The following is a 13,568-nucleotide window of genomic DNA, read 5'->3' on the forward strand; positions in this document are numbered from 1 at the left end:
GCTGACAAGTAGCGGAGCATCAGACTGAGACTGGTTGGGATTTGGGTCCAGCCCATTGGAAGGCCCCTCCGGAGGATCCGAACCCTGTGCAGGAATAGGAGCAGAAGGCGCAGCGGGAAGCATGGACCTCACCGGGCAAGAACATTTGGAGACCCCCGCCCTCTCTGATTCCAAGGACCCGTGGGGACTGGGGCCGCAACCCCGTCCTGGCCTTTGAACCACTTGCCCAATTTAGAGGAGCCCTTATGTCCGTGACGCTTAACTGAGCGTCTGATCTTGAAGACTTTGTGTAGAAAAGACACAAAGTCAGAGGAACCAGAGGACGAGGAGTCTGAGCCTTCCCAAGGCTCCCTCCTCGGAAGAAAGGCTCCCCGCTGCTGCGATTCGGCTACCCCAGGAAGCCCCCGCTTGCGGTGACCATGAGGGAGGGAAATCCCCCTCCCCCCAGCCACGCGAACGTGGACCAAAATGACTGCCGTTCCTGCGCTAAATGGGAACGGGTCACCTGACGGCTCCTTGAGCTGAAGAGAGCCTCCCAGGCTCCCGGCAAACCGATTTCCCCCTTGAAGTGGACTCGGAGGGTCCCCTCCCCACCAGGAAGGAACTCTGAGCAAGAGACTGTTGCGAGCAGCATTGCAGGGAGTGGGGAGTAGAGAAAGAGAGAAAAAAATGCACGGGAGCCATCCGAAGAAGCAACTGCCAGAGCAGGGAGGTCCTGAGCCTACCTGCACTCGCGGATAGGTCCTGTCCTCGTTTGATTATCTTTTTCTTTCTTTAAAAAAAAACCAAACTTTAAGCAAAGTTTTGGCTACAGGCTCTAAATGTCCCCGGGCAGGGTTAGTGAGCCAGGCTTCCCAGTATCACCCTGGGAGCGACTGCCAGAAAGGGGGAGAGGTGTGTGTTGTGTGTGTGTGGGGGAGGGGGGGGTGTCGAGCTAACAGGTCTCCAACCCTCTGCTCAAACGCCTCTAATACCAGGGGGGATGGTCCCACCAGGACCTAGCAACCCCCTGGGAGGCAGTAGATTCATCTTCAAAGAAATGCTCTCTTCTTCTGTTTCTTTTTTTTTTTTTTTTTTGTTTAACTTCAGAATGCAGGAGTTTGCACCTCCACCATCTGCTGGAGACAGAGAAATACTGATGGACTGCAGGTGGCACCTCAACTTAAGAGCAGTGTCAGTCAAAAACTTCTCTGTCTTCATCTGTTGGAGGGGAGGCAAAACCCAGCTGTCTGGACTAATCCGGGTACGTACAGGGAATGCCAATTTTCACCCAGTGCTCCAATTAACACTAGAGCCAGTCCTGGCTCTCTCATAGCCCTGTCTCCCCCTCCCAGTTTCCACACCCTCTACTACCTTTACTTCCAGTTCTCTGTCACATCCCCTACACTCTCCCCAACCCCTCTCCCATTCCTCCCAGTGCTCTCACACTCCTTGTATTGCCTCCGCCCCACTGCACTGCAGAGCTGGAGGTAGGAGAGGTACTATCTGCGGCTGAGTCTTGCACTGCCACTGCCCCAACCTACCTGCTCCGCCATAGCAAAAGCAAACTCTAGCTCAGGTGTCCCCAAATTTCCACCCAGCTTCCTGTACTGTGTGGGATCAGTCTCACAGCATGGGCCATGCAGCTTCCCACAGCTCATGTTGCAAGACTGGCCCCCGCACGGCAGAGAGAACGCAGACGCGTTGTTTTGTTAGTGGATTGTAGTAAATGCTGCCCCTCCTGTAGACCGGGGTGGAGGGAACATTGGGAGGGGAAAGCCCGAACTGGGGCTGTGGCAGGATGGGTTGGTAGCGTCAGCGGTGGAGTGGGACTTCGGCAGAGGACGGTTACTCCCTCCTGCTTCCAGCCCTGTGGCAGTCTGGGGCCCACCCATAAGTTATGGGTTTATTCATCTGCCCACTGTCCACTAGCCCCCACCTATTTGCTTATTCAGTTCATTTGTATACTACTTTAGCGGTTTACAGTATCGCAGACGTCTTTTGACGTCTCCTGTTACAGACGGACAGACAAACTGAAAACAAATGTTATTTGTGTTATTGCTCTTATTAGTCGAGCATGTTTCCTCCAGTCCAGCCTCCCGATCGGCCTGAGGAGCATCCTCTGAGTCCTACGGTAGAAACCATAGCATGGAAGCGACTTCCCCTACCCGGTATCGTGTCGGCGGCTGGGCTCCGTAAGTCTTGGTGGTGGAGTAGCTCTCTTCATACATGTGCTCAGAGTCTGTGGCATAGCCCGTAAGGAGAAAAAAAAAAAGGGGGGGGGGGGGGGGTAGGTAGTAGGATTAAGTAGGCTGATCTGTCAAAATTTCCTCTTCTCGGCTACAGTGTGGGATATATAAGATACCCGAAGAATAGTGTGCATGTGTATACGATTGATGGGGTGCAAGGGTGGTGCTCCACCACTAGCTGGCAGCAGTACAACATGGTACAGCTCATTCACTTAAAGCAATTATTAATAATTCACACTCCCCTTCCTCCCCAGCACTCAGCCTCCAAAATCAGACTTTTTTTTAAGTAGGAGGCAGCATACATGAAACTTTTTTCCTTTAGGCAGGGCCCACCAGTTGCATGAGAATGCTCAAGTGAAGCATTAGGAATAATGGTAACAGAACATGCATGATCTAGCCATGGAGGTGTGCAAGCAGAGAGATAAAATTTTACTTTCTGTTGTCATTTCCTGTAATCACTAGCCCACTTTCTAAGCACTAGCACATACAGGGGCCGATGCAATAAGTAGTCCTGGGGGAATTTTGTGCTACTGCGGAGCACAGAATTTGCACAGAATTCCTCCCCTGCTCAGAATTGCCAAATTCTGCGCAGAAAATAGCAGGAGACCCCGGCATGCCGCGAACGGAGCGCACAAAGACGAAGGCCCGCGTTTGCTGTGGGACGCACTCCGCTCACAGTGAAGATGAAGGCCCGGGTGTGCCTTTCGCGGTGAAGATGGAAGGCCCCTGTGTGCCGCGAACGGAGTGTACTCCGCTTGCAGCGAAGATAAAGGCCTCGGTGAGAGAGAATGTGTGTGTGTGTGTGTGTGTGTGTGAGAGGAGAGGGAGAAGGGTGTGAGAGAGGAGAAGGTGAGAGCGCAGGGAGGTAAGAGAGAGGGGGAGGGGGGATGCTTGAGTGTGGGTGCCAGAGAGAGGAAGCCTATATGAGGAGACTGCGAAAGAGTGTGTATGTGTGTGAGAGATTGGGAGCTCGTGTGTATGAAAAAGTGATAGTGTGTATGTGAGGGTGCTAGCCTGTGTGAAGGATTGTGTATGTGTGAGACAAGAGCCCGTTTTGAAGGGGTGCGTGAGAGAGAGGACATAGGTAGCCTGTGTAAGGATGTATGTGTGAGAAAGGGAGCTTGTGCGGGGTGTGTATGCAAGAGAGAGGGCCCTGTATGAGGGGATGTGTGTGTGTGTGTGTAGAGATGAGAGTGAGGGAGCCTGTATGAGGGTGTGTGTATGTGTACTAGAGAGAGGGAGCATGTCTGTGAGAGAGGGAGGGACAGAGGGAGCCTGTGTGAGGGGCAGTACTGAGAACGAGGTCAAATTCTGGGACTGGCGATAGAGTGGAAGGGTTGAGCCTAGAGGTGCAGGGGAGAGAGAGATACTGGCAAGTGGAGGAGTTGGGGCCTGCGAGGGCAAAGTGGCCAGGGGAGTAGGGAGAGCGAGTGGAAGGAATACTCTTACAGTGAATTTCTAGGGAAATTCTGCTCAAAATTATTTAAAATTCTGCATCTCTAAGTAATAACTTTTTTCTGTATAATTAAAAATGTAATTATTTAAAGACTTTCATGTAAATTGTGTTATTTTGACCAATATAAAGTTTGCAGAATTTTAAGTTTTTTGTGCGCAGAAAGGAAAATTGGTTCTTACCTACTAATTTTCGTTCCTGTAGTTACCATGGATCAGTCCAGACTCCAGGGTTTTGTCTCCCCACCAGCAGATGGAGACAGAGACGTTTTGACTGATTCTGCCCTATATGCTGAGGTGCCACTTACAGTCCGTCAGTATTTCATTGTACCAAAGTAGAACATCTCAAAACTAATTACTATAATTAACCACAACATTGTGAACTTCATACCGGCTATGACCGCTGATAAAATAACCCGCTCACTAAACCTAAGTAGGAGAAGGACCCTTGAAAACTTTGGAGAACTTGTCTGCAGAGAATATAAAGAAGTGCTGAACAAGCGGACTCTCAGTTATCTTCATGCTGAAAAAGGGTGGGACTCTGGACTGATCCATGGTACTACAGGAGCGAAAATTAGCAGGTAAGAACCAATTTTCCTTTCCCTGTATGTACCCGGATCAGTCCAGATTTCTGGGATGTACCAGAGCTCCACTACACAGGGTGGGACCCTGAGAGTCCCACTCGGATCACACAGTCACCAAACACCCTAGAACCTGGGGCCTGAACATCTAATAGGTAATGGCTAGCAAAGGTGTGCAAAGAATTCCAAGTATCAGCTCTCCAAATCTCCTGCGGCGAAATTTGCTAACACTTTGCCCACGAGGCTGCCTGCGAATGTGTAGAATGCGCTTTAAGACCAAATAGAAGCGGCCGACCGTGTGAAGCAAGTAGGCTGAACTAAAAGCCTCCTTCAACCAGCAGGCGATCGTAGCCCTAGACGCCTTGAATCCTCTTTTGGGACCACTCGAAAGGACAAAAAAATGATCCGACATACGGAAGCTATTGGTAACCTCCAAATAATGTAGCAGAACACGGCATACGTTTAGTTTCCTCAGATCCCTATCTTGGGGAGCAGAGAGGTTCAAGTCTGGAAAAGATGGGAGTTCTATCGACTGATTCAAGTGAAAGGCCGATGCCATTTTTGGAAGAAAGGAAGGAACTGTCCGTAAAGAGACCCCCGTATCCGTAATTCTTAGGAAGGGCTCCCTGCAGGACAAAGCCTGGAGCTCAGACACTCAGTGAGCTGAGGAGATAGCCACGAGAAAAACCACCTTTAAGGTAAGATCCTTTAGCGTCGCCCGTTTTAAAGGTTCAAAAGGTGCCGCACATAGAACTTGGAGGATCAAATTTAAACTCCCAGATGGACAAGGATTCCTGACTGGAGAACGCAGGTGTTTTGCCCCTCAGAGAAATCGCGCCATGTCCGGATGCGGAGCCAAGGGTACACCTCATATTTTACCACGGAAACAACCGAGGGCCGCTACTGCAAAGAGCTACACGAGAGACCTTTAACTAGGCCAGACTGCAGGAAACATAATATAATATATCGGGCCCCAGAGCCTGAGTAGGATCCACCTTGTGGTCTACACACCAAGACTCAAAGACCCTCCGCACTCTGACATAAGCTAAAGAAGTAGAAGTCTTCCTGGAACGCAAAAGGGTAGTGAAGACCGCGCCCGAATAACCCTTGCTCTTCAGTCTTTGCCTCTCAAAAGCCATGTTGTAAGATAAAAGCGATCTGCCTCTTCCAAACAAACGGGACCCTGACGCAGAAGATTTGGAAGATCCCGAATCCTCAGAGGCCTTTCCACTGACAGTTTTACAAGATCTGCAAACCATGGACTCCTCAGCCATTCCGAAGCTACTAGGATCACTTCGGCTAGGTAAGCTTCAATGCGCCTCAGCACTTTGCCGATGAAAGGCCACAGCGGGAAGACATACAGAAGGACGTGCCTTGGCCAAGCGAGAACCAAAGCATCCACCCCTTCCGCCATTGGCTCCTGGCGCCAACTGAAGAAACGAGGGGCCTTGGCATTCCGGAAGGTCGCCATCAAATCGACACTCGGTCTGGACCACTTGCTACAAATGAGATGGAATGCCTCCTCGGAGAGCACCCAACTCCCCAGGATCCAGACGGTGACGACTGAGAAAATCGGCTTGGACGTTGTCTACCCCTGCGATGTGAGAGGCTGCGATGCTGGCTAGATGCTGCTCCGCCCAGCTTATCAATTATTGGGCCTCGATCGCCACCAGTCGACTCTTGGTTCCCCCTTGGCGATTGATATAGGCCACTGCTGTCGCATTGTCTGATAGAACCCTGACGGACTTCCTCTGTAGAAGCGGGAGAAAGGCTTGTAGCACTAACCACACAGCCCTGGTCTCCAGACGATTGATCAACCACTGGGATTCCTCCACAGACCATTGGCCCTGCACCGACTTTCTTTGGCACACTGCTCCCCAGCCGGAGAGATTGGCATCTGTGGTGACCACCGTCCAAGCGGGAACCTCCAAGCTGAACCCCAGCGCAAATTGTTCGAGAGGAGCCACCAATCGAGACTGGAACATGCAGAGTCCGTAAGAGGCAATGGAAGATGAAATTGCTCAGATACCGGGCTCCAGCGGGAGAGCAATGCTGACTGAAGAGGTCTCATATGAGCAAAGGCCCATGGGAGCAGTTCCAAAGTAGAAGCCATTGAGCTGAGGATCCGTAAATAGTCCCAAACTCTAGGGAGATTGTGAGATAGCAAGTCCAAAACCTGACCTTGCAGTTTGACGATCTGCTCCTCGGTAAAGAAAACCCTGCCTAGACACGTGTCAAACAGGGCTCCCAAGAACTCCAATGACTGAGAGGGAACCAGTTGGCTCTTGGTCAAATTGACCACAGAACCCAGAGACCTCAGCAGTTGAAGAATCTGGTCCACTGCTGCGCAACAAAGCGACTCTAACTGACTTAATTCCTCCTGCGGCTTGGGAGGTCCCAGATCTGCCAAATCGACGCCCTTGAAAGGTCTGGGACCAGGACTGTTGTCTGCCTGCATGCTGCCTAGATGAGTAGCCTGCCAACCAGGAGGATTGAAATCTCCTATTTCCCCAGAAACGAGACCAAGACGAAGGAAAACTTCTCGGCTTAGGCTTATTCTCCAGAAGACGATGCACCTTGTTCTCTCCCAAGGATTGAATCATATCCTCTAAATCTTTCCCGAAGAGCAGCTTGTCCTTAAAAGGCAGGGAACCTAACTGGGCCTTGGAGGAGACATCAGCAGACCAGTTCCGCAACCAAAGCAACCAGCGGGCAATAACAGCTGAGACCATCGACCAGGTGGAGGTCCGTAACAGATCATAAAGGGCATCTGCACTGTAGACCACCGCAGCTTCTAGGCGCTCCACCTGAACAACCTCCTCTTCCGACAATGACATGTTATTCTGCAATAGCTTTACCCAGCGTAGACCTGCCCTTAAGGAGAAACTGCTCCACATAGCAGCCCACACTCCGAGGGCGGATACCTTGAAAATCTTCTTGAGCTGGACTTCTAGTTTGGGATCCTGGAGATCCTTGAGGACTGTCGCCCCCATCACTGGAATGGTGATCTTCTTAGTAACAGCGGACACTGCCGCATCCACCTTAGGAACTCGGAGGAGGTCCAGGGCTTCTTCTGGCAGGGGGGTAAAGCTTATCTATCACCTTGCTGACTTTCAGACCCAAATCTGGAGTGTCCCCACTCCTGAAACAAGTCAGTGACTGACAGATGAAAGGGAAAGGACCTGGTTGGACCTCGAAGACCAACCATGACCGGATCAACAGACCCCATCCAAGAGTCCTCCGGAGGGCTGTCAATGCCCAATTCCTGCAGGATCACGGGGATAAGGGGTCCTAACTCATCCCTATGGAAGAGACGAACCAACTTCGGGTCATCCGCGTCCACCCCATGGGGCCCTTGACTGGAAAAAAGATCCTGACCAACATAGGGATCCACCCCCGGAGGGGGCTTGTCCCTGAGATCCTGCTCCTCTGGCTCTGAAACCTCAGAGGAGGAGTCTGTCCCCAGGCGAGACAAGGCGGTCCACAGGGGGCGCTTAGCTTTCCTGCCCCCTGCCCCTTCCAGAGGCTTGGGCTTCTTAAGGGTCTGGCCTCCAGTAGTGTCCAAATGGTGTCCTGCATTACTCGCTGACTGCTGTTTTGCTGACCTCCGAGCTTTAAAAGCCTTATGTAGGAGCATGACAAATTCAGGCAAAAAAGAAGAGGAGGAGGAGTCCGAAGCCCCCTCGGGGCTCTCCTCTGTCGGCAGCAGTAAATCATCCAACAGCCCGCCTCCCCCGGAGGCTGCCCACTCCGGGGTCAAAGGGGGGGGAACTCCCCTCCACCTCTGCGGTTTGTGCCGCTGCGCGAAAGGCCAACAAAATGGCGTCCGTCCCGCGCTGAGCGGGAACGGATCTTGTGAGGCAGGACATGGTCTTCCAAACCCCCTGGGCTCCCTGAGTGACTTAGAAACGCCGTCCCCGGTGCTTCCCGAAGCTCAAGCCGAACAGAAGCCGTCCCTTGAAACGAGTGCCCACGTGGCATAAACAGAAGCTCTAGGGACGGGCCGACTGAAAAGAGAGAAAGGCCTGCGGCGGGAAGAAACAGCGGTGCAGGGGAACAAAAAACTTGTGTCAGAGAAAACAGAGAGTCTGCCCAGCAGGCAAGCCCGCTACTTCCCTTTTTCTTTTTTAAAATCAAACCTGACACTGCAGGAATGGATCTTGTCTTCCTGGGGTGAGTGAGCTGGGCTCCCTGGTATCACCCCCGAGGCAGTCGACACTCAGGGCAACGGGGTCCTCAACCCCTAGCATCAAATACCAGGGGGGATGGCCCCCTTGGGACCTGCCAACCCCCTGGGAGGCTCGAGCAAATCTTCTCCTCACTGGTTTCCCTCTTTGCTTGTTTTTTTTTGTTTGTTTTTTTAAAGAAAACCTAACTAAGCTATCCCTGTCTTTTTTTTTTTTTTTTTAACTAACTACAGACTGTAGGATTGAGCACCTCCACCATCTGCTGGAGACAGAGAAATACTGACGGACTGTAGGTGGCTCCTCAGGGTATAGGGCAGAGTTGGTCAAAACTTCTCTGTCTCCATCTGCTGGTGGGGAAGCAAAACCCAGTATAGGGAATTTTAAGTTTTTGTGCGCAGAATTTTAAATTTTTTGGCACAGAATTCCCAGGCAGCCAAATCCCCTGGTCGCCCGATGCAATATTTAAATGAGAGGCAGTTTTAATTGCTATGGACTATAATTGTTTGGCTATAAGAAGTGTTTTATTTTTTTAATGAACTGAAAATATACAATTTTTTTTTCCACCAAAACCAAGTATATTAAAGTGTCACAATGATACTAAAGAGGAGAACACACTTATCACAAGACAGAGAACCAACTTTTTAATGTTTATCATGAGCCCTTGACTGCGAGCTAACTTTATTCCACTTCCGTGGCTGGAGTTAAATTTGCCACATAAAAATGTGTGCATTGGGCACCCAGCGCTTTACTGCATTGGGGGATAAAGCAAATGTTGCTTACCTGTAACAGGTGTTCTCACAGAACAGCAGGATGTTAGTCCTCAGATATGGGTGACAACACAGGACAGAGCCCGATCACGGAACACTTTTGTCAAAGTTTCTAGAACTTTGACTGGCACCTACTGGGCATGCCCAGCATGGCACTAAACCTGCAGCCAGCAGGGGTCCTCCTTCAGTCTTGTTTAAAGCTACAGGAAGTGCCGAAAAATAAATAAAATCACTTTCCATGTGAGAAAGCAAAGATCACAGGATTGGAGAGGCTCGAATGGTGGTTTCATGAGCCGACCCAAAACCAGATTGAGGTCCCAAGAAGGGGCCGGAGGGCGCAGTGGTGGCTTGAGGTGAAGCAAGCCCTTCATAAAATGTGTTACGAGGGGTTGTACTGAAATAGGAACATCCCTGACACCTCTATGGAAGGCGGCCACCGCACTGACATGCATTCAGATGGAGAAGGTTTTTAGACCTGATTCTGACAAGTGCCAGAGATAGTCTAGAAACTTCGTGGTGGAACAGGTAAAGGGATTGAGAAGAACACCATGATGTAAACCTGTTCCATTTGTAAAGATAAGATTTTCTCATGGAAGGCTTCCGTGAAGCAATCAGGACACGGGAAACTGGCTCTGAAAGGTTGAATGGCTGAAGAATTAACCTTTCAACATCCAGGCTGTCAGGGACAAAAGCTTGAAGATTGGGGTGGCGTAGGCACCCGTCGTTCTGAGTGATCAGAAGCGGGTCCTTTCCCAAGGGAATGTGCCTGCGAATGGAGAGATCTTGAAGAATTGGAAACCACACTTGGCGAGGCCAGTGAGGTGCTATCAGGATCATGCATCCCTTGTCCTGACGTAGCTTCACGAGAGTCTTCGAGAGAAGTGGAAGTGGAGGGAATACATATAGGAGACTGGTTGCCCATGAGAGGGAGACCGCGTCTCTTGGTTGTGAGTGTTGGCTGTGAGTGAGAGAGCAAAAGTTCTCTACTTTGTGGTTTTGAGGTGAAGCAAAGAGGTCTATGTGAGGATAACCCCAACGTTGGAATATTGAATCTGCTACTGTGGGGTTGAGAGACCACTCGTGAGGCTGAAAGGTGCGACTCAGCTTGTCCGCCAACACATTGTCCACTCCTGGCAAGTAGGTGGCCATGAGGTACATCGAGTGGGAGAGGGCCTCCGCCCAAATCTGTGCAGCTTCCTGACACAGTAGGTAGGAGCCCGTCCCTCCCTGTTTGTTGATGTACCACATGGCCACCTGGTTGTCCGTCTGAATCAGGATGACCTGGTTGGAAAGGTGATCCTGAAACACCCTGAGAGCATATCTGATTGCTCACAGCTCCAGGAAATTGATCTGGTGTTTGGCTTCCTCTGGAGACCAAGCTCCTTGTGTCTGCAAATTGGCAACATGAGCTCCCTAGCAGAGGTTGGAAGCATCGGTGGTGAGAATTATTTGAGGGTCTGGAGCCTGGAAGGGTAGGCCTTGGAGGAGATTGATCTGATTTTTCCACCAGGCTAGAGACTGACTAAGTGGTTCGGTGATATGGACAATGGTCGATAGAAGTTGGACGGACTGAGTACATTGTGACCTTAGAGTCCATTGCATGAATCTCAGGGGTAACCTGTACTGAGGACGCCATGTGTCCCAGCAGGATGAGGAAGTGGCGTGCAGTCGAGCGGTGCTGAGACTGAAGCTGGTTTGCGAGAGAAATGAGAGTGAGAGTTCGCTGTCGAGGCAGAAATGCCTTTGCCTGCAAGGTGTTCAAGTCTGCCCCTATGAATGATAAAGTTTGAGATGTATTTATTTATTTATTTATACATACAATTTTTATATACCATTGAACAGAAACAAGTTCTATCTCCACGGTTTACAATAATCACATTTTAAGAACATGATAAAAGGGAAAAAAGAATATCAATATATCTTAAAAATATCCAAAGAAATAAAATTCAATCAAAAACTAAAATAGAACTAAAATTAATATTAAAATAGATAACAGACTAAATGAAGAAGAATAAATCATATAAAAACCTGGATTAAGCTTCAGTGACCATTTCAAAAGTAGGATTTTGTGTAGTTGACGAGAAATCCTAGCGAAGTCAGAGTGTGTAAAGTAAGACGTAGGGACGACAGAGCAGCCTGCTGAGTGGGAGCCCTGATCAACCAATCATCTAGATAGGGGTAGACATGAACACCTTGAGTCCTGAGGAAGGCTGCTACTACCACGAGGCACTTGGTGAAGACTTGTGGTGCAGATGCCAGGCCGAATGGTAGCACTCTATACTGGCAGTGCTTGGGGCCTACCAGAAATCTCAGGAACTTGCGATGAGATGGAGTTATCGCAATGTGTGTATAAGCGTCTTGGAGATCGAGAGAACAGAGCCAGTCTCCTTTTTGTAGAAGAGGAAGGAGGGAACCCAAGATTACCATCTTGAACTTTTCTTGGTGGCGGTACTTGTTGAGGGCACTTAGGTCCAGAATTGGATGAATGACGCTTGATTTTTTGGGGATTAGAAAGTACTGGGAATAGAATCCTAGGCCTTGTTGGGAGTAAGGCACTGGCTCTATTGCTCTGGACTGCAGGAAGAGGGAGACCTCCTGCTCCAGGAGAAGAGAGTGGCTGGATGTTCTCCACGTCAGTAGAGGTGGGGAGTCCAGTGGAATGGAGAGAAAGTTCAGGTGATAACCTTGAGAGATTATGGCAAGGACCCACTGGTCTGAGGTGATTGTGTGCCACCTGTTGTTGAAATGGCACAATCGACCTCCCACTGGTATCTGAGACAGTGGAAACTGGCTGCTGCTCTCTATGCAGGAGTCAAAAGCCGGAAGCAGGGCCCAATTGACGAGCTACCTGCGGCTTTTGTTTCCGCGGTTGACGAGACTGGGCCTTTTGGAAAGTCTCGTGGAACGAGTCCTAGACTGTGGTGGATAGGACTTCTTTGGACGGAAGAATGACTTTTTAGTATCCTTCCTGAAAGGCTGTTTGGAGGAATACTCAGAGGGCATCAGAGAGAGCTGGTGAAGGGTCTCATGATGCTCCTTGAGTTCCGCCACTGTCCGCTGAATCTGCTCGCCAAACAGATTGTCTTCTATGCAGGGCAGATCAGATAATCTGTCTTGTACTTCAGGGCGCAAGTCCGACGACTTAAGCCAGGCCCATCTTCTTGCCAAAATAGCAGTTGCAGATACCCTGGAAGCAGTGTTGAAGATATCATAAGAGGTTCTGATTTCTTGCTTCCCTGCCTCGAAGCCCTTCTGTACCAGGGCTTGAAGCTGTTCCTGGAACTGCTGAGGCAGGGACTCTGCAAAGTCCTGTATCTGCTGAATAAGACCCTGTTGTACTGAGTCATATACAGCTGGTAAGAGGCGATCCGGGAGATAAGCATTGATCCCTGGAAGATATGCCGGCCAATGGCATCCAGGAATTTCTGTTCCTTATCTGGGGGAAAGGAAGAGTGGGGTTTTGATCTTTTTGCCCTCTTTTGGGCCGATTCTACAACCACAGATGGGTGATCCAGCTGAGGTTTCTGGAATCCTGGGGCTGACTGAACCAAATAAGTGGTGTCAGCTTTCCTGTTGACTGGAGTAACAGAATCAGGGTGTTCCCGGTTCTTTTTGAGGAGATCCAAAAGAACCTGGTGAATAGGGATAGAGGTTATTTCCTTGGGAGCATCCAGGAATTGTAACAGCTCCATCATTTGATGCCTATCATCTTGCTCAGTCTGTAATTGGAAGGGAACCAATTCAGACATTTCCTTCACAAAATTTATGAAGGACAAGCCCTCTGGAAGAGAACGCTTCCTACTTTCAATAGGAGAAGGTGGCGATGGCAAATCATCGGTGTCTTGAGATGAATCGTCAGTCCAGGTGTCATAGGGATCAGCACCTGTCCCTGTAGGAACCTGAGAAGGACGGGAAGGTGGTATTCCTGAAGATCCTGGTCTAGGATCTGAAGGCATTGAGGGAAGTACTGGAGGCACCGATGAAGGCATCGAGGACACCGGTGCAGGCATCGAGGGCATCGATGGATGGATCGGTGGTGCCGATGGGTGCATCGGCATCGATGGTTGAGGCATTGGCAGGACTCCCGATGGAGGAATGCAGAACAGTGTTTCCCCTCCCGATGACAGGGTAAGCGGGGAAGGCACCGGAGCCATCGGTGACCCAGGATCCATTGGTGGAAAAGCGGCTATGAGCGCTTCCATCTTCGAGAGCAACGGTGCCAATGCTGCTGGAATGGGATCGATGGTCGGTTCTGCGACTGGCGCCGATTTCGGTGCCGGGGGACCTTGGAGTCTGTGCATCGCCTTATCAATGGCCTCCTGAACCATCCGGTCCAGTTTTTCACGGAGACCT

General features: G+C 50.2%; 1 protein-coding gene across 1 annotated transcript in view; it reads right to left on the reverse strand.

The window, feature by feature from the left end:
- The window catches only part of EMD (emerin), an 85,744-nt gene that overhangs the window by 16,720 nt on the left and 55,456 nt on the right, over positions 1–13,568 (reverse strand). The window contains exon 5 of the mRNA XM_029609969.1: positions 2,148–2,221. Within this exon, the coding sequence (XP_029465829.1) occupies positions 2,148–2,221 (74 nt within the window). The remainder of the gene's footprint in view (positions 1–2,147; positions 2,222–13,568) is intronic.

This window comes from Rhinatrema bivittatum, chromosome 1, assembly GCF_901001135.1.
Source record: "Rhinatrema bivittatum chromosome 1, aRhiBiv1.1, whole genome shotgun sequence".
In the NCBI taxonomy this organism is placed as follows: Eukaryota; Metazoa; Chordata; class Amphibia; order Gymnophiona; family Rhinatrematidae; genus Rhinatrema; species Rhinatrema bivittatum.